The sequence below is a fragment of the Haliotis rufescens genome, unplaced genomic scaffold (assembly GCF_023055435.1).
Source record: "Haliotis rufescens isolate VD_foot unplaced genomic scaffold, xgHalRufe1.0.p SCAF_17, whole genome shotgun sequence".
In the NCBI taxonomy this organism is placed as follows: domain Eukaryota; kingdom Metazoa; phylum Mollusca; class Gastropoda; order Lepetellida; family Haliotidae; genus Haliotis; species Haliotis rufescens.
In genome coordinates, this window is record NW_025963857.1 from 8,738,759 (window position 1) to 8,758,540 (window position 19,782).

General features: G+C 40.1%; 1 protein-coding gene across 3 annotated transcripts in view; it reads right to left on the reverse strand.

Annotated features, from left to right (window-relative positions):
- Positions 1-437: 437 nt before the first annotated feature.
- The window catches only part of LOC124132832 (E3 ubiquitin-protein ligase Midline-1-like), a 53,918-nt gene continuing 34,573 nt past the window's right edge, over positions 438-19,782 (reverse strand). For 2 of the 3 annotated variants that reach the window (XM_046497086.2, XM_046497009.2), the window contains 6 exons: positions 6,755-6,904; positions 5,406-5,944; positions 3,921-4,016; positions 3,315-3,613; positions 2,923-3,044; positions 438-1,477 (listed from right to left, as the gene is read on the reverse strand). In XM_046497086.2, the coding sequence (XP_046353042.1) occupies positions 918-1,477; positions 2,923-3,044; positions 3,315-3,613; positions 3,921-4,016; positions 5,406-5,944; positions 6,755-6,904 (1,766 nt within the window). In that variant the 3' untranslated portion in view covers positions 438-917. Of the gene's footprint in view, positions 1,478-2,922; positions 3,045-3,314; positions 3,614-3,920; positions 4,017-5,405; positions 5,945-6,754; positions 6,905-19,509; positions 19,541-19,782 lie in introns of those variants that run through there. The other variant, XM_046497165.2, reaches the window with a different exon arrangement.

Consider the following 19,782-nt stretch of genomic DNA (forward strand, 5'->3'; position numbering starts at 1 on the left):
CTTGTCACCTGTTACCATGGTTACGTCATCAACCGGACATCCTTGAAACTTTAACAACATAATGTCCATACCTTTAAAACATCCGTGTGTAATCATCTTCCTGAGGCAAGGGAGTTAACTGACCATAAAAATCCAGTTCCCATGTTTGCCGAACTATGCTGGAATTATGGAGTTACATTTTGGCTGGACAAATGAGTCTATGCATAGTCTAATCAAAATCGTGTAACGAACTAGACATCTGGTTCATAAACAACATGGACTTTAACATGCAGATTTCGATCGACTTAAGGGTTAAAAACCATGTCTACCGTCAACTGGGCGTCGACAGATATTTTCCAAATCTTTTCATATCTTTGATCAAGGTGCTTAAGTGATTTGATGCACTTCGCAGGGTAAGACCCCTTTTATGACAATATAGATCTTGATCATGATCAGATCGTTTTGACTGGGCACCATTTTGTTTAAAGCAAATGCAAGCGAAAGAGAGATGGAATCTGATTGGTCCATAGGAGGGACGTAGAAGGGACATAACTCTTAACAGCCACTGGTGGCGCTACTATCAAGCCTGGAAATTCAGGCCTCGTTTGGCAAGGGTGGAAACTGGTCTTTCATAGTCGGTTAACGCCATTGACCTGTGAAGATGAAATGTAATCTGTAGTGAACATCCCTGTGAATCTGTATGTTGGTACTACCCGATTCTCTCCATCCAACTCAGTCCCTATAAACATTTCATTCAATGTGGCCCCTTTGGATTTTACACTTGCACAGTAAAACAAATGCAAGTTTTGACATTGGCGGTCTGTTGCAAAAGCACTACTATTCCATGACATAAACTTGTGTTTGATTGTTTGTTAGTTGGATGCTTCAGATCAATCTTCGACCAATCGCCACTCTTGCTACCATCCAATCAGAGATCACTACACATGTGTAGGGAACTGCATCTTCACCCTATGACTCACTGTAAACACAGGATGGTAACAGTCTTTGAAAGCCTCGTCCTCTATTATCCTCTTTCCGACTAGAGTGTCTCCCCACACCGCACTGGTCAGGGTATACGTGAAAATCAAGCGTGCACTTTGATCAGTGATAGCGGAGACTGTAACAGACATAGGGAGAGTGTCCAACGGCATCAACGTTTCCATTTTCCCATTGTGAGAAAAATGTAAATTCCCATTTGAACAAACAACTGCATAAGACCTTTTACTCATGCCTACTTGATCCTTGTAGTTTAGCACTTCTGAAGATATTCCTACTCCGAATAAATAGCCCGTCTTTATATCTCGTATCTGGTTTGTGTTTTTCTCAATTGTAATTGTCCACAGTGAATTTTCTTCCAGTTTTTCGGCTGTGAAGGTGGTGGAGTTGAAGCCCCATGTTATTAGGCTTTTGTTTTGTACTCGAGGGGCGTCACTCTTGCCAGGGGAGGCAACTGACCGGATTGTTGGCACAAGGCTCACACACTTCTCGCTGTCGTCACCTGAAATACACAAATATAATCGCCATGACAACCAGTTCAGAATTTTGTCTTCATCAGGCCATACTGAAGTCTCTCCTCTGGCCTTTATTATGCAGCAGCAGGAAGATGTTGCTCAGGGTTTCTTCTTCGATATTAAGCTAATTAAGTGAGTGAGTGAGTTGGGTTTAACGCCGCTTTTAACAGTATTGCAGTTATATCACGGCGTGTCAGCTTAATGTGGGAGGAAAGCCCCAAGTGATGCAGGTCACAGACGTTTACCACTTCGGTGAAACCCACGAGCACGGGTATGGTGCTGACAAACCTAGAAACATAATCGGGGCGAACCGGGATTCGAACCCACAATCATAGGTTTCTGGCGTGTCCAAGGGACGCAACTCTGCACAGCGAATCGCGGCGCCTTAGACGACTGGGCCACCTGTGCCCCCTAAGCTAATTAAGAGCCCATGACATTCAAATTTGGAAAAAAAAAAAAAAAAAACCCCAAAAAAACAAAAAAAACCCCAAAAAAACAACAACAAAAAACAAACACCCTCGTGTCCAAATTTGGATTTTTACATTATGTTATCTTCTTAAATTTGGGACCCATGAAGACCCAGGGTGGAATAGGTCTTCAGCAACCCATGCTTGCCTTAAAGGCGACTATGCTTGTCGTAAGAGGCGACTAACGGGATCGGGTGGTCAGGCTCGCTGACTTGGTTGATGCATGTTATTGTATCCAAATTGCGTGGATCGATGCTCATGGTGTCAGTCACTGGATTGTCTGGTCCAGACTCGATTATTTACAGACTGCCGCCACATAGCTGGAATATTGCTGAGTGCAGCGTTAAACAACAAAGCTACCAACCAACCATCTTAAATTTGGAGGTAATTTTGCAGGCAATAATCTGAAACTAAATACTGAAACCTGTTTCTTTTCATTTGTATTTTAATCAGTCACCCTTGAAAAGGGAAATTAAAAAAAAGCTTAAGGTACAGTTATAATTACCCGAAAATAGCAAGATCAGACAATTGTAAAGTTGCTGTAATAACCGGCCTAATACCAGCTTCTCAGAACACCTAGACAAATGTCTAGTATATTTCAAGTAAAGATTGTCTAGCCACCTTGCCAAACAGAATCAGGTCAAATACAATGACATGTTACTCCTCTACTGACTGCAGTCCAGTGTATGTTGTTACCCTGAAAATTTTGAACAGTACTCCAGTTATATCATGGTGTGTCAGCTTGATGTGGGAGGAAAAGTCACGCAGGTCTCAGACGGTCACCACTCTATCAAACCCACGGGCACACGTTTGGTGATGAAAAACCTCGAAACATACTATGATAGGTTACTGGTGTGTTTGAGGGAGGCAACTCTGAACAGCGAAATATTGCGTTTTACCCATCGACCCACCCACCGCTCCACCGCCCACCACACACACCCTAAAGTGCCATAGAGTTAGTGTACCTGTAAAACACTTGAGGCTGTCGAAGGCCAGCGATCGGAACCTGAGCACTGAGGTGCGGATGTCCTGCTGGGCAGACTGATGGGTAATCAGACTCTTGAAGGACGCATCACGACTCTGCGTACTGAAACAAGAAAATGAAACGTGCTGACAAAGAATGAACATTGCAGCTCTTTCAAAACTGATTGAACCTTTACTTCAGAAGCCACATAATGCTTGGATCCACACCTAGGTATTGGTCGTGATTGCCTAATGTACATGACATAAGAAAAGCATAAACAGAGGGATGGTACATAGAGATTAATATGTATGTCTTATTGTTTTCACGAAATAAGCATCAGAAAAACAATATTTCCTGAGCAAGAATCCCCAATGCCCAAACATAGCAACTCACTCTTTGGACAACTGGTCCACCTTGGTGACGATAGGACTGACATCCTTGGCCTTCTGGAGGAGCTCCTTGGTATGTTCCTCATCAAGGAGTTTCTTGCAGGCTTCTGCCAGGCTCTCCATGGACTTGACTAGCGCCTTGTTGGCGTCGCACTGGGAGTGGTACTGCAGTGAGGCCTGCGACTGCTGCCTCCCGATGCTGGCCAGGACAACCTCCTTCTGGAGGTCCAGGGCCTGCGTGACTTCTTGCAGCAGACGGCGATGCTGCCTCTCGATCTTCTCTCTCGCGAGTTTATGGAGGAGCTATGTTGGGGAGAAAGAGGCAGAAATAATTCGCACATTCTCAGCAATGTTTCATTTCTGAGTGAGTTGGGAAAACAGTATTTCTGTTTTGTCACAGCCTTTAACCTAATTGTGAAAAGATCAAATTGGGACCATTCACTACTTTTCCCTCAATCTGAAACTTGTGATTCATCCTGACATCAATTTAGATAAGAGCAGAAATCTCAGTTGAAAATTAGTCCTTAAAAATATATATGGTACTTATTCAAGTTTTAAAATCCTTGAAAATGTCCTGATACCATTGGTCTCATGCAAGAATTGACCATACCTCTATTTCATCTGTGACTTCGTCCAGTCGAGTATTCTGCTCTGTCAAGTTGGTCATCATGGACTCCAGTCTCTCTTTGGAATGTACAACAGATTCCTGAAAAAAACAACAATTGGGATGAGCTCCAAAGATGCCTCAAACAAATGCACCCCTGTGGTGCCATTCTATGGTGCTGTCGCGTATCACCATGGTGTACATCAAGGGCTTGGTTCACTCCTTGTACAGGAGATGTGTTGCAGTAAGCGGTGGCCTAAGGTACAAACTTTGCAAGTACTGCTAATATTCTAATCACCTGCACAATGTCTTCATTTTCCCATGTTCAGATACTGATTGGCTGAATGATGTTTTACGTAATGTTCAAGTGTTTAAATAAACACAATGTACATGATTTAGGTTTTAGACCTTCCTGCTTTTGTAAGATGGCATTCCTGCCCATTTCTTTCACAGGTAATTGTTACTGAACACATGAGTATTCAAATCAATCTGGCACTCATGACATCAGGTTAGATGCTCCGAAAAAACAAACAGGTTTCATTTTCATGGAACAATTCAGTTAGGACTAGAGGCAACTATTCCCTATTGCAACTGTATTGCGATGGTATTAAACCAACTTAAAGGATTGATAATTATATTAACTAATGTAACAGAAATGAATCAAGTATGATGCCAGATTCGCTGCGACCTACGATATCATTGATACTAAGGTACATCTGATACTTGATTCATCAGTTTGTGTGAGAGTGATATGCAGAAATAGAACAGAAACTGATAGATTTATCTCTCGTAATGGCAGAAGTAATGTAGCACAACTTGTAAGCATGGTGGAACACGAGGCCGTAGTGAGGACGTGCCGGCTATGAAACTTTAACATTTAATAACCATCCCTTCATTTAAAACTGTTTTATTCTAATTGTTTTGTTAACACATTTTAGTTTTTTGAGATAATAAGTAAATGTTGAATCCAGAGGTTTTAGAGTCATATTTAAGTGATTTCATATTTTTTTCCTATTTGGTGGTGTATCGTGATATGAGTGGTATGGTCAGTCTGTATCAAGATACGTATTGTATCTCAAGGTACAAGGCAATACTCAGCTCTCATGTCAAATGATGTCGAGAATGTCAAAGTCTGCCATTTTTCTCCTTGTCGTAACACACTCACTCACTCCCAAGCTCCTTCCCAGAGCGTGACGCCTTCGTTACACTCTCAGTAACATCGCTGCCATCAGTGTGGGTGCGGCAATAACAACAATCTTGAAATTTGCCTTCTAATCCCAAATGTAGTGATGTGCATATACTTTTGTTTATGTCTTTGGGAATACTTCCATAATGAATTTTGAAACGGTTTATGACTAATCAGTTTTCCCAGATGAATCTATCTTTTTGCTTGTGCAATAAGAAACTTAGGAAACTGGTTAACCTTTTGGTGAACACCGTATTGAGGGATTAATGCGTTTTTCTCTATAAAATAGAAAAGTGGCAACTCACCCTGAGATGCTTCCAGGCGGCATCGAGCGCCAGGATCTTGTGACCTGAATGTTTGCCTACTCCCTCACACACACACAGGTGGCACACCAGCACCTTACACGTATCACAGAATATACTGGTCGTCTCCGAGTCATGGTCGCGACAGAACACCGGTTTCTCCTCAACCTCCACCTTGGAAGGTTTCCGCACCCGATGGTGTGTCAAAGGTCCTCTTTTTGGGTGATACGTCTGGAGACACTTTTGACAATACAACACAGAACACTGTTGACAGAACCAGGTGGCTTTGGCCGGGGATTTGGAATCACAAAGTCCGCAATCCTTGCTCATGTACTCTGGGAACACCGGAACATCACAGTCATCAGAGGAGGTGTTGAGTTGAAAGCTTGTTCCAAGGTCGAGGCTCTTGCTCTTCGTGAGGTTCGAGCTCTGTATTTCCTGGAACCGGAATACAATGTTCTCGAGAGCCAGGTTCTTTGGCAGACTCACTAACTTCTCGTTGGCCACAGCCATTGATTTGCGACAAGACGGACACTCGACATCTGCAGCAGGATAAGAAAAATATTCAACTGAGATCATGAGGACCAAAGTTACAAAATATTTGCGCACTAACATTCCTGAAAAAGAAATCTATGTAACTTGTCATTATGAAGGTTTGTCCTTCAGTCTCTGAAATTGTTTAAAGGCGGGGGCACGGGTGGCCCAGTTGTCTAAGGCAGAGTTGCGTCCCTTGGGCATGCCAGAAACCTATGATTGTGGGTTTGAATCCCGGTTCGCCCCGATTATGTTTCTAGGTTTGACAGCACCATACCCGTGCTCGTGGGTTTCACTGAAGTGGTAAACGTCTTAGACCTGCATCACTTCGGGCTTTCCTCCCACATTAAGCTGACACGCCGTGATATAACTGGAATACTGTTAAAAGCAGCGTTAAACCCAACTCACTCACTGTTTGATAGGCATTACTTAGAAGTTGACGGATGACAAAGGTGGACACAATTTTATGGATAACATCTTCTTAACACTATAAAAAGCAACGTTTCAGTATAAATCCTTATACCGTGACAATGGTATAAGGATCTATACCGAAACGTCGCTTTTTACAGTATTAAGAAGTTGTTATCCATAAAATTGTGTCCACCTTTGTCTTCAGTGTCTGAGTTAAAAAAACCATTGAGCTTGCATAATCTTGCTATTACTTCAATTGGCCACACATGCACCTTAAAGTTGGCCACACATGCCTCTTTCCTTTGGCAAAACATGCACCTTCCTGAAGCATATAGATTTTATATAGAAATAAGTCTGTACATCCTCTATTAACCGATATCCTGAAGCATGTAAGCTGAATGTCTCACCCTCCTTGCCCAGCTTGAGTCTGTTGTCGAGGATGTCCTGGAGACACTTCTTACAGATGCTGTGGGAGCAGGGCAGCATGAGGGGGTCAGCAAACAGCTCCAGACACACCGGGCAGGTCAGCTCATCCTCCATCATGTCATAGGTCAAGTCTGGAAAACAACACCGCCTGGTTAGTACACTGTCTCGGACAGAACACCTTGCCTGTCTTGTCTGTACAGACACCTGCACACCCTCATGGGACCTCCTGTACATCTTCACCCTGTACACTGTGAATAGAGGGGGAGAATGCTTTCAGCAGGATTCCATAAAAGCAGCTTCAAAGGCTGCACCCTTATTGGCACTTAACATCAGATATTCAACACCATTATTACAAATATGATAGTGAGTGAGTGAAGTTTGCTTATTGCTGCAGTTGGCAATATTCAAGCTACGACATGATGGCCAAAAAATAAATCACGCCTGGACCAGAAAATCAAGTGATTAATATAATGAGCAATGACCATAAACCAAGTCAACCAGATAATCAGAATTATCGTCGATCGGAAGAAATATTAACGACTATCGATATGGAAATTGTGTTATCGATAATATTTTACATCCTGGTGTCAACTACACCTGTAGCAGACAAACAACACATTTCATACCTGCTGGCCATACACCATGCACATGTGACTTCAACTTCCAACTCACACTCACATCGCCATCAATCTAACAGTAAAGGCAAGTAGTCCCTGGAGTTGAATGAGTCCAACAAGTCCACAGCTCACACTAATAAGCTTGATGGAACATTACATACTTTTGAAAGAAAACAAGTCTTCCAGGCCTTCACAAGTCTCGAGACTCTGACACTAGGGCTGTGTCTAACCCTGTGATCATCAGTAATTCTGTCCAGTCACCCTCTCGCCTCTCATCCAGCAGATACTTCTGTCACGAGACAAATGCACACATAACACTGTGCATCCTCCTGCTGGCGACAGACTACACGCAGGTCTTCCACGGAGGAGTCTGGTGATTATACCAGCATCACACCTGTCAACTCCGTAGCTCCATGAAATAATGATTTATTAAAAATCTGCTCCAGAAGAGTTAAAGGATGTTTCTGGTCTGTATCAAAGGAGTTCCTTCCTGTCAGAGAGACACTATGTCTTACTTCACTTTTCTTTACCTAAAAACAGTGAACTGTTTTACTGTGTCAAATTAACTTGTTTTTCTATGTGCCAAACATACATGTAATTACAAAGACAGCCTGGCAACATCCAGTCATCTCAGAGTTAAATCAGCTTGTGTTTGATGGTCTGAACTTATACATGTAAAAAAAGTTTCACAATATATTATAATTATGTTTGTTCCTTGCTTAGTCAGCAATTTCATGCCTTTCCTCAATTCCTTTATACAGATAAAGAACGGCAGTTTCCTTTGTACAGGTAAAGAACTGCAGTTTCCTTCGTACAGGTAAAGAACTGCAGTCTCCTTCATACAGGTAAAGAACTGCAGTTTCCTTCATACAGGTAAAGAACTGCAGTTTCCTTCATACAGGTAAAGAACGGCAGTTTCCTTCATACAGATAAAGAACGGCAGTTTCCTTTGTACAGGTAAAGAACTGCAGTTTCCTTCATACAGGTAAAGAACTGCAGTTTCCTTCATACAGGTAAAGAACTGCAGTTTCCTTCATACAGGTAAAGAACTGCAGTTTCCTTCATACAGGTAAAGAACTGCAGTTTCCTTTATACTTGTAAAGAACTGCAGATTCCTTTATACAGGTAAAAAACTGCAGATTCCTTTATACAGGTAAAGAACTGCAGATTCCTTCGTACAGGTAAAGAACTGTAGATTCCTTCATACAGGTAAAGAACTGCAGATTCCTTCGTACAGGTAAAGAACTGCAGTTTCCTTCATACAGGTAAAGAACTGCAGTTTCCTTCATACAGGTAAAGAACAGCAGATTCCTTTATACAGGTAAAGAACTGCAGTTTCCTACATACAGATAAAGAACTGCAGTTTCCTTTATACAGGTAAAGAATTGCAGTTTCCTTTATACAGATAAAGAACTGCAGTTTCCTTCATACAGGTAAAGAACAGCAGATTCCTTTGTACAGGTAAAGAACTGCAGTTTCCTTTGTACAGGTAAAGAACTGCAGTTTCCTTCATACAGGTAAAGAACAGCAGTTTCCTTCATACAGGTAAAGAACGGCAGTTTCCTTCATACAGGTAAAGAACTGCAGTTTCCTTCATACAGGTAAAGAACTGCAGTTTCCTTCATACAGGTAAAGAACTGCAGTTTCCTTCACAGAGGTAATAAAAAAGGACAGTTTACACTTGGTAAAAAACAGAGTCCCCTTTTGCTCTTCCTTGTTTGCCATTCAGCTTCAGTGAACATCACCAGTTTTTATCAAACACAGAAATTATAACAGCTTTAGACATGAAAGCATGGCTCCTTATTAGAAAGATGGTCACTAGACCTAGATGATCAGATAAAGAATAACTTTGAAGATTGATACTGACAAGAGCTGTTGGAATGCCACACTTGATTAGTGATTTGCCTGCTTCCGGGGCAGAATATTGGTGATAGGCTGCCTGCACTCCATGCTTGTTATGAGGTGACAAAGATGAGGACGGGTTTTCTCAATGTGTGACCTGGCTTATTGTGTGGCATCATAATCATATGGTGGAAATAACTGTTCATGCTATCAACCACTGGTTTGCCAGGCACAGTCTGGATTATTTACTGGCCATGATATACCTTGAACAGGGCTGGCATAAAACAACATGCACTCAGTGATTGATTAAGTGACTGTTAAATATAAAGAATAATCCTAATCATTTGTAGAACATTTGATTGCCCTTGACAAAACTCCATACTTTGACATGTTGTAGGGAGTCTTGAAAACTATTTATTTTATGGAAAGTTGTCATAGCGACTGATTTGGGACAGAATTGAATGTAAGAACATTTAATTCCAAAGGCTAATTACCCTGTAGTCATGACATGTATTTGCCTTGAATCACTTAACTGCCGTTATTCATAAGATGCTAATCCCAGTTGTTAATCCCCGTTGTACTGTACATTGACTGCCAGCCATCCTTTGTTGTTTGTTTGTTTGTTGTTAAACGCCGCACTCATCAATATTCCAGCTATATGGCGGCGGTCTGTAAATAATCGAGTCTGGACCAGACAATCCAGTGATTGATATCATGAGCATCGATCCACGCAATTGGGATATGATGACATGTATCAACCAATTCAGCGAGTCTGACCACCCGATCCCGTCAGTCGCCTCTTACGACAAGCATAGTCGCCTTTTAGGGCATTAGCATGTCAGCCATCCTAAACGAGCTGTGCAGCTATGTCACTGATTAATTACTGTTGTTTCTATTTATGACTTAATCCATGTCAGGTGACCTTGGCTATATAATCAGAGTGAGAAGGTCTCACCCTCAGCCTAGCTAGGGTCAGGCTTGGTGCTCGGGGTCACCAAGACAACCACTACCACTATGTGTTGACCTTGCACAGAGTGCTTCTTGTATGAATCTACCTTTGTATATACTGCAAGCACTCGACTAGATGTTGTCACTTCCTACCGAGAGCCATACGCCGACCCAGTGCATATACGAGTATGTAAATAACATTAATCAACATCACACCAACAATTGTCAGATAATCAAAACAACTGTATAGTGTTGTAGGGGTGTCACGATAAATTGAAATATCGATATATTGCTATTGGTAAGCACTTAAAGTAAAAAAAATCGATTGTTAAATTAGTTTCCGATCAATAGTATCGATTTCAGTTAGGAATATTGATAGTTTCGATTGTATTTACTGTATTAATAAAATACATGCAATTTTCAAATTTGTGTTTCTTTTGACCATTCATCATGTTCATGAGTGGTAGTAATTTACACATGGTAATTAATGTGGGAGTTTCTTTTTCTTAAATTATCAGGGCAAAGAAAAAACAAATCAGTCATATCTCAAACTTTACTTTTTATTTGTTGTTATGGTTATCACATTCAAAGGAAACTTCAGTTGCAAGGCTTAATTCAACTCTAAAATCCATCTTAAATGAACCACTGAATACTATCGATATTTATCGCAATAGTTGCATGCAATATCAATAGTTATCGCAATAGTGATTTCCAGACCAATAGACACCCCATACTGTTGAGAACCTTGTAAACAGTATAGTTTGGTGAATCTCATACACATGATAAAAGAAACATCATTTCTACACATACAGTTTACAACAACACATTTCCTGATGAAATATTCCAACAAAACCTAAGTTAAACATGAAAACCGTGTATAACAAGAGCACCTTTCAAAGCCTGGTCACAGAACACACGCTGACACGTCCAGCTAATCTTGCAGGCCTAATTACAAGAAGGGAAATCTGTCTGGCTTCACAGATTGGGAAACAAACCTGTTCCGAGGTATAGCATTATTGGCTGATCAATACATCACGAGCACCTCATCTCTCCTACAGATTGTCTGCAGCACTGGCACGATATAGTCGCCTCGTTCGGTCATCACTCATTTGCCCAGGCTTCGGTTTTGATTGATGCTCCACTGTTTTAAATGGGGACTGGGCTCAAACCAGTAAACAGTCCTAGAAGATTTGATTCAAGTCATTAAAACCCTACGTTGTTTGTCGGCTAACGCAGAACCTATGATGACTATCAATCTGGCTGTTGATGGTCACACTGACTTACAGATACCATGTCTCCTGTGGACTCATGACTACATCAAGAACATACATCAATCATGGGCACCTGGTCCTACTTCCACGAAATGATCTACATGATCTAAGCGCTATGATTGTCGTGACTCCCATACATTAACATGAACATTCAACAATCTTAGCACTACGATAGTCGTTACTCCCATACATTAACATGAACATACAACAGTCTTAGCGCTACGATTGTCGTTACTCCCATACATTAACATGAACATACAACAGTCTTAGCGCTATGATAGTCGTAACTCCCATACATTAACATGAACATTCAACAATCTTAGCGCTACGATAGTCATAACTCCCACACATTAACATGAACATACAACAGTCTTAGCGCTATGATTGTCGTAACTCCCATACATTAACATGAACTTACGACAGTCTTAGCGCTACGATAGTCGTAACTCCCATACATTAACATGAACATACAACAGTCTTAGCGCTACGATAGTCGTAACTCCAATACATTAACATGAACATACAACAGTCTTAGCGCTACGATAGTCGTAACTCCCATACATTAAACAAGAACATACAACAATCTTAGCGCTACGATAGTCGTAACTCCAATACATTAACATGAACTTACGACAATCTTAGCGCAGCATTAATCCCTGGTAAATGCTCAACTACTGGAATATCTGGTCCTATTATTTACTAGCTGCCATGTGGTGGAATATTCTTGACTTGCAGCATAAAAACATTCACTCACAAGCCTGAAGTGGTGGTGAAACCCACAAGAACGGGTATAGTGCTCTTAAACCTAGGATCATAAATCAGGGATTGGAAACTCGATCCTCGGTTTCAGGCGTGCCCAAGGGATGTTACTCTGCACAGTGAATTGTGGCGCCTTAGACCACTGGGCCACCCACGCCCCCTCTCTCACTTGAACTATCAGGAGCATGTTATGGTGAAGGTTTTCCACAGAATGCTTACAAACACACATAGCTGTGTTTAATGTTATGCTTGTTTGTTGTTTAACGCCACTGTGAATATTCCAGCTATCAATGACAGCGGCCTGTAAATAGTTTAGTCTTGGCAAGCCAATCGAGTGATTGACATCATGAGCATTGATCTACGCATTCGGGATACAATGACATGCATCAACCAAGTCAGCGAGTCTGACCACCCGATCCCCTTTGTTGCCTCTTATGACAGGCATGGGTTGATGAAGACCTATTCTGACCCCGATCTTCACAGGACTGTTATTTAAAGAGGCATCCCGAAACAACACATTTTTTCCACTGCATCAACAGTGATCAAGGTACACTGTGAGTCACTTCCCACACAAGATAAACAAGAAAGGGATAAATGTCACAAGTTAGCATCACTAGCAAGTCGGTTTTAAGAAATGCTGAAAAGTAACTACCCTTAACCAAGAATGTGGCAAATACTGATTGGTCACTCAGAGGTTTCAAACCACAATAACAACCTCTGACTGAAACAACTGATTCGATGGCACAATCACTGCAGAATCAATTTTTAAGCAAATTGCTGAATAGTTTCAAAAATTTAATAGCTAAGTAAAAGCTACAGGAAACCGAGCTCTACACTGAAAACATGAATCTCATTACACATTCCCTTTTCCCTGTTAAATGATAAGATCCTGTTTTGCATCTTGTTTATATAACAAATCTGAGAGAAAAGACAAACATAACATCATGTGCACAGCGGTGCACAGCCCAGCTCATGGCATATCTTCTCTCCCACATACAGCAATAATGCAGATCATATAATCATTGTGTATACTGACACGCCCACATCTGAAGCATATCTACATCCACCACATCAACTACCAGCCATCGACAGAATAACAAGTGAATTTCCTAACAAAACATTCAAGGCTCAAAATAGTTCCATTGATGAGGAAAATATTTTCTCATCATCAGATGTCAACATGGATGAAATGTCAGTTTGACCTAGTTTGAATTGTGGAAACAAGGCAAGAGAACATCGTTGTTTGTGTTTTTCCACAGTGGAAATCTAGTTGCAATGGTAAAGTAAATAGCTTGCGTGATGCATTAATGGGCATTGATAATGTGTGTGATACACGATACGGTTGACGTGAGACTGACGCCAATGGACATGATGGAGTGGATCTATACAAGCTGTCCCTTACATACACAAGCAACTAAAACCATCATCCTGAATAATTCATGACAAACACATGTGACGTTTTCTGACGCTGAATGAAAAAGAAACACTGAAATTGGTGACAGAAATAAAGACATTCTCATCCATTTTCAAAGAGGATTGTCAATTCTCAAGAAAATCTCTGAGCTGTAAACATTGTAAACTAAAACACTAGGTTGTATCTCCTGACAGGGACCTAAACTGTGGACTGCTTCTCGTCATTTGTGTGAAAACATCCCAACTCCAATCTGTACTATCTGGCCACTTTCAGCTGGGCCTTGACCCACACTTTTCTATATCACATACAGATTTCTACTGTCAACTAAACATCGGACCTAAACACATCCCCAACTTCAAACATTACAAGCAATGTTTGAGTGAGTGAGTGAGTGAGAGAGAGTCTAGGGCTAGCAGACATAAACAAGAACAAGGAAGGCTGGGCCTCAGTGACCATCAAGTGGCAACTCAAGTTATACCTGACTAGCATACCGAAGGTCCACATGAAAATGTTCAGTGACAGCATGACAGTGGGCCTGCCAAGCCTAAGCCTTAAACAGACCTGCTAAGATTAGCTCAGCCATGTGCAAACATCCAAAACAAACACAAACAAACTTAAAAAGGTCAAACAATAAATTTACACCACGACAGGAAGTGCATGCTTCATAATTGTGAGAACAAAATATGCTTTAGTAAATTCCAACATGGATATATAAAAAACACAATCACTGAAACTCAAACTATTCAAAGGAGGATGTGAAACGCCTGTCATCTGACTACCCAAGTCTTTCTTTCACTAGACTCCCCAACTGGATGAGTAAATCTGTGTCATAAAATAACAGTTAATCACAGACTGTAGTCACGTTTGCTTCAAAGAAAATGTATCTTTTGTTGCAGGGTATCAACATTAGGGTCTGTTATTTTTAGAAAGGTCAAGGTCATGTTCCTTTTTTATAATTTTCTTTGACAGTTGACAATACCCCAAGAGGAAGGGGCATAAAAGAAAACAAAAACATGTAACGTTGGTAATTCTGGGTTGTTTAAACAAAGTAACAGCTTTAAACATGTTAAATAACAGTTTTTACAAAAAGAAAACATTAATTTCAATCAAACACAGAATTATAATATAAAATATTTTGGTGTAGTCAGAATATGTCGTCTCATTAGAGAAAATATATGGGCTTCGTCTAGTTGATTTACATGTCCACTGGATGTGTATAAAAAAATAGTAACACATAAACAACGAGTTGCATATAAACTGGCTGAAGTATTTGACAAGGGGGATAACTTGAACTATATGAATATCATGACCCCTACAGGAGCTCACAGTACATTAGTGGTGTTCTGATTAACTGAAATAGTTGAAGATTGATCAGAAGATCCAAACAACTCTGCTATCGAGCGCATTTTCAATCCAACTCAGATTATTCTGCCCCTTCTCAGTTCTCAACTGTTCTAATCTTTATGAAGTTTGTTTGTTGTTTAACGCCACATTCAGAAGTATTCCAGCTATATTTCAGTGGTCTGTAAATAATCGAGTATGGACCAGATAATCCAGTGATTGTGCAGTGATAAGCATCAATCCATGCAATTGGGATACAATGACATGAATCGGCCATGCCTGTGGGGCCAGCTCAAATTTTGTTAGTCGCCTCTTATGACAAGCGTGGGTTGCTGAAGACCAATTCTAATTCTTCACAGGTTTCTAATTTTCAAGAAAATAGATTATACAATATATTGCAAAAGTATTTGAATGACAATGCTCACCAAGAAGATCACTATTGCAGCAAGGCAGCAGTAATTGATTAAGCTGAATTGCACTTTGGTAAGTGTGATCTAATTTTACTGAAAATAACACTAAGCACAGCAACATGACGCTAACAGATCAATGGATTGTGATGATCCAATCATCCATAATAAATAAATAAATAAATAAATAAATAAATAAATAAATAAATAAATAAATAAATAAATAAATAAATAAATAAATAAATAAATAAATAAATAAATAAATAAATAAATAAATAAATAAATAAATAAATAATATGCAGATATAAAATACTCCAAATCCACACTCTAAAGCATTATATCTCAAAGTGCTACATTAATCCCCCGGTCAAATTGGGTCACTGAGCATTCCGAGCACAACTATACATGTCCAAAACCTGTCCAGTTACGACATTCCATTACACCAAACAGAACATCTAAACATTGCTCAAATAGTCTCAGTTACCTCCTTGTTTCGACCCAGCTCAAGTACAAGTGGACACAAGTCTCCACTGCTGTCAATGTCTGCGATGATCTCCAACTTCAATGGGGATAAATCCACAATGCCTCTCAAAAGCCCCAATTATTCCTAGAGCCTGAACATACCCCCCACTTAAATCTATCCTAATCTCCAGCAGGCATCAGCAGGGTATGATAAACCACACAGTATTTAATAATTAAGTATTCCGTGAACCAGCTTAAGCTGTATATATGTGCTGAAATATTTATATACCGTATTCAACGTAATAAGTGCCCAGGGCACTCTCAAAATTAGAAATAGGGGGCTCTTATTAGAATGTTATTTTGGTGAAAAAAAACAGTTGAAAGATAAATTTCGTAATTTATGCTGACAGCCTGAAATGTTTATGTACGACAGATATATTTTTCCAGAATTAAATGCCCAAAATTAAGGGTGCATATAACACACGAGTGCGTATTATACGCGAATAAATAAGTCTTGTGTACATTGATCAATGGGAAGGGGTGCTAATTGGGATTGTTCACTGGCCAATATCTTAGCAAATGTCGCCTCGGGCGCTTATTAGAGCGGGGCACTTATTACGTCGAATACGGTAGCTGGGTTATGGTAATTCCACACCAATACCAAACAGAGGGTCCCTTCCTCATGAATATCAATGGGGCCTGAAGCACCAAGTATGCACAAGCTCTACCTGAAGATTATTGTATCAGCTAAGCTGAATAAGTCAGACAGTTCTCTTCAATTTGTGTTCCTTTGTATGAGGTGGACTTCCTCTGTTATAAGATAATATTGTTGTTCCTCAGCAATATAATAGCTATATGACGGCGGTCTGTTAATAATCGAGTCTGGGCCAGACAATCCAGTGATTGACATCATGAGCATCAATCCACCCAATTGGGATACGATGACAATGCATCAACCAAGTCAGCGAGCCTGACCACCTGATCCCGTTAGTCGCCTCTTAGACAAGCATAGTCGCCTTTTTATGGCAAGCATGGGTTGCTGAAGACCTATTCTACCCCGGATCTTCACCAAGCGGACTTCCTCTGAGTGTGACGGAACAACTTGTCCCTGTTTATACCATATGGTCAGTGAGTGAATGTTGTTAATTGCCGTAGTCGGCAATATTCTAGCAATGTCAAGGCAGCCAGTGCTCCTTCCAGATGACAAAAGGACTTTTTCAGAATGTCACTTGTGTCATCCGCTTGCTCTTTCACATGAAATTTGACTGATCTCCAAGTTTAGGAATGGGAAAGTCAGCTTTTGCCGTCTTTGTTTTGGTAAAAAACGCAATTGCATCTTTAAATACTTGACACCCAAACTATGTTTTGATTTTCCGATACGCGGAGAGCAATCTTTGCCCATGTTGGCCATTAGATTGTTTATACATGACAAGAATCAATCTGGCTGTTAAGTGTTGTCTACTTCACTGATTGGTCATTGTAGATGGCTAAATTCCCACGACTTAGCCTTATATATGTTATAACAGTGTTCGCGTTTACCGGTAATTACCAGTTTTTTTACTGGTAAAATTAGGGTTGGACCGGTAGTCATGTGACTGTCAGTCCCTGTGGACCGGCAAATAAAATACCTTATAAATCTTTGTTGTTGAACAAAACATTGGTGATCATGGTGATGATCAATGAAGTGTATTTTCAAAGTTGGGACTGACAAAAATTGGATAGGACTGGTAATTTTAAGAGAAGTTTCCAAAGCCAGTAGGAACACTGGTCATAGTCAGTACATGTATGTTTCCATGCATTCAAAGCAGTTCGGATAAAGTCAGCACTTTCTTGTCACAGATACATACACCGATGCATATTGCATAAGGCTTCAAATACAAGCATACTTTGTTTCTTTGTAGGAACACCTAATCTCTGAATATCATTTGTCATGTTTACAAAACATACATGTGTATGCATGGTATAGTGAAGAAGAAACTATTTTAATCCTGATAAATGCCAAATGAATTCCACCTCTCATAAACTGATAAATCCTCTTAGCAATATAAATATACACAAGATATATTTCCACTTGTCACACCTGGGTATCAAGTTCCCATCACACACACGTCATCAGGATCATCCATTAGCATATCTCCTATTACTCGTGACATAATTTCTCACAGCCCCACAATCAGCCAGGTAAATCAAATCTCATGCAGCTGAGGTTGTGGTTACAAGTGACAATTAGACCAGGTATTTGAGATTTATCTGTGGCCTGCTTCCCAGGTGGGTCACGATGACTGCCTGCCAGCTGTGCTGGATGTCTTACTGTGATGACAGATGTCTCATTTTCCACATGATAGAGCTCAATCATTTAAAGTTGACTTTAACTGTCTCCCATCAATGGAGGTTCCACCTCTTGACAGTTATTCACACAGCAGTGACACATATCAACATCATTTAATATTCCATGTCAGTTTCTCAGAGCTCAATATGGTTTTTTTTTCATCAGTAGTTAATAATTGATTACAAAGCAGAATTAATAGATTTTTAATTCAAAACAATCAATTCTATTCCATTTGAAACCGATGTGCTGTGTAACAATATTAACAAATGTTTGTTTGTTTGTTTAATAGCACACTCTATAACTCAAGCAACATTCCAGCTATTATAGACATTGGCCTGCAAATCAAAGTCTGGACCAGACAATCCAGTGATCGATGTTGTGATCCACGCCCTCGGGGTAGGAGAACACACTATGAACATAGTCACCGAGCAGTCATCACCCAATCGTTTCTTATACCCAGAACAGGTTGTCGGAGACCTGTTCTACGCTAAGTCCCCCGGGAACATCAATAATGGAAAATGAATGTTCTGGACTCATGATACTTTACAGTACTTACTTTGAATATAAAAAAACGCAAAACCTCAGCAAGAAATGACATTAATTTCTATCACAAAAAACAGTTTAGAGAGACTTCAAAGGATTGCTTCACTTTTTAAAGGCATTACTATGAAGCTGACAGATGACAAAGTGGACACAATTAATTGATAACAACTTCTTTATTGACATGTAAATAAAGAAGTTGTTATCCATAAATTGTGTCCACTTTGAGACTTCAAAGAGTTCAAGGTATTAGAAATTTAATCATTCAAACATCTGGGAAATATTCATTTATCTCACTTGCTTTAATTAATTGATTACCAGACTTTACTTGAAAAAGAATACAAGGTCCAAAAACAAATTAACAAAATGTCAAATCCAGTCAAAAACATGAATGTTTTGAAATCTGAATTTCTTTTGAGAAGCTGAGCTGTGACAATTACATCAAGTCACAGTTTTACAGGCGACTCACACAAGCATAAGACATCTATTTTCATAAACATGGCAAAGCCTTGTACTTTCACCAGTTGATTTATAGGCATAATACACAGGGGTTACTAAGAAACTAACACTTTTAGTCTACTAGTCCTTATGATACCTTAACTGTTGGGCAGTTTGGCAAGGACTATAGGACTAGTGCCAATTTCTAACGCTGAATACATAGTTAAAATAATTCATAAAGAAATTTCAACTTCCAAATTAATTGAAAACAAACAAGTTCTAACAAGGTAGGTCATTCAGCCAGCAAGTACTGGTAGTCAATTTGAGAGAGAAGAAACACAATGTCTGCATGAGGATGACTTCCCTACCTCCACCCATGAGAGTACAAGGATCCAGTGTTGCATCAGCGATCGTAATACATGGCATATATATATATCCACCAGACCAGCAGAGAGGTTGACCTACATGATCTTCCCTACCGAATTGTTTTTAGGACATTAAAAGCTTAGAGCGGAGTTTACCAAGCTAGACTGTCACGCTGGATGCATCTGTTTGGCACAATTATTCAGGGAGGAGATGACGAGAACGGAGCTGAAGATTCATGAATGGATATTCACACATTGCTATGTTTTTTTCAATGT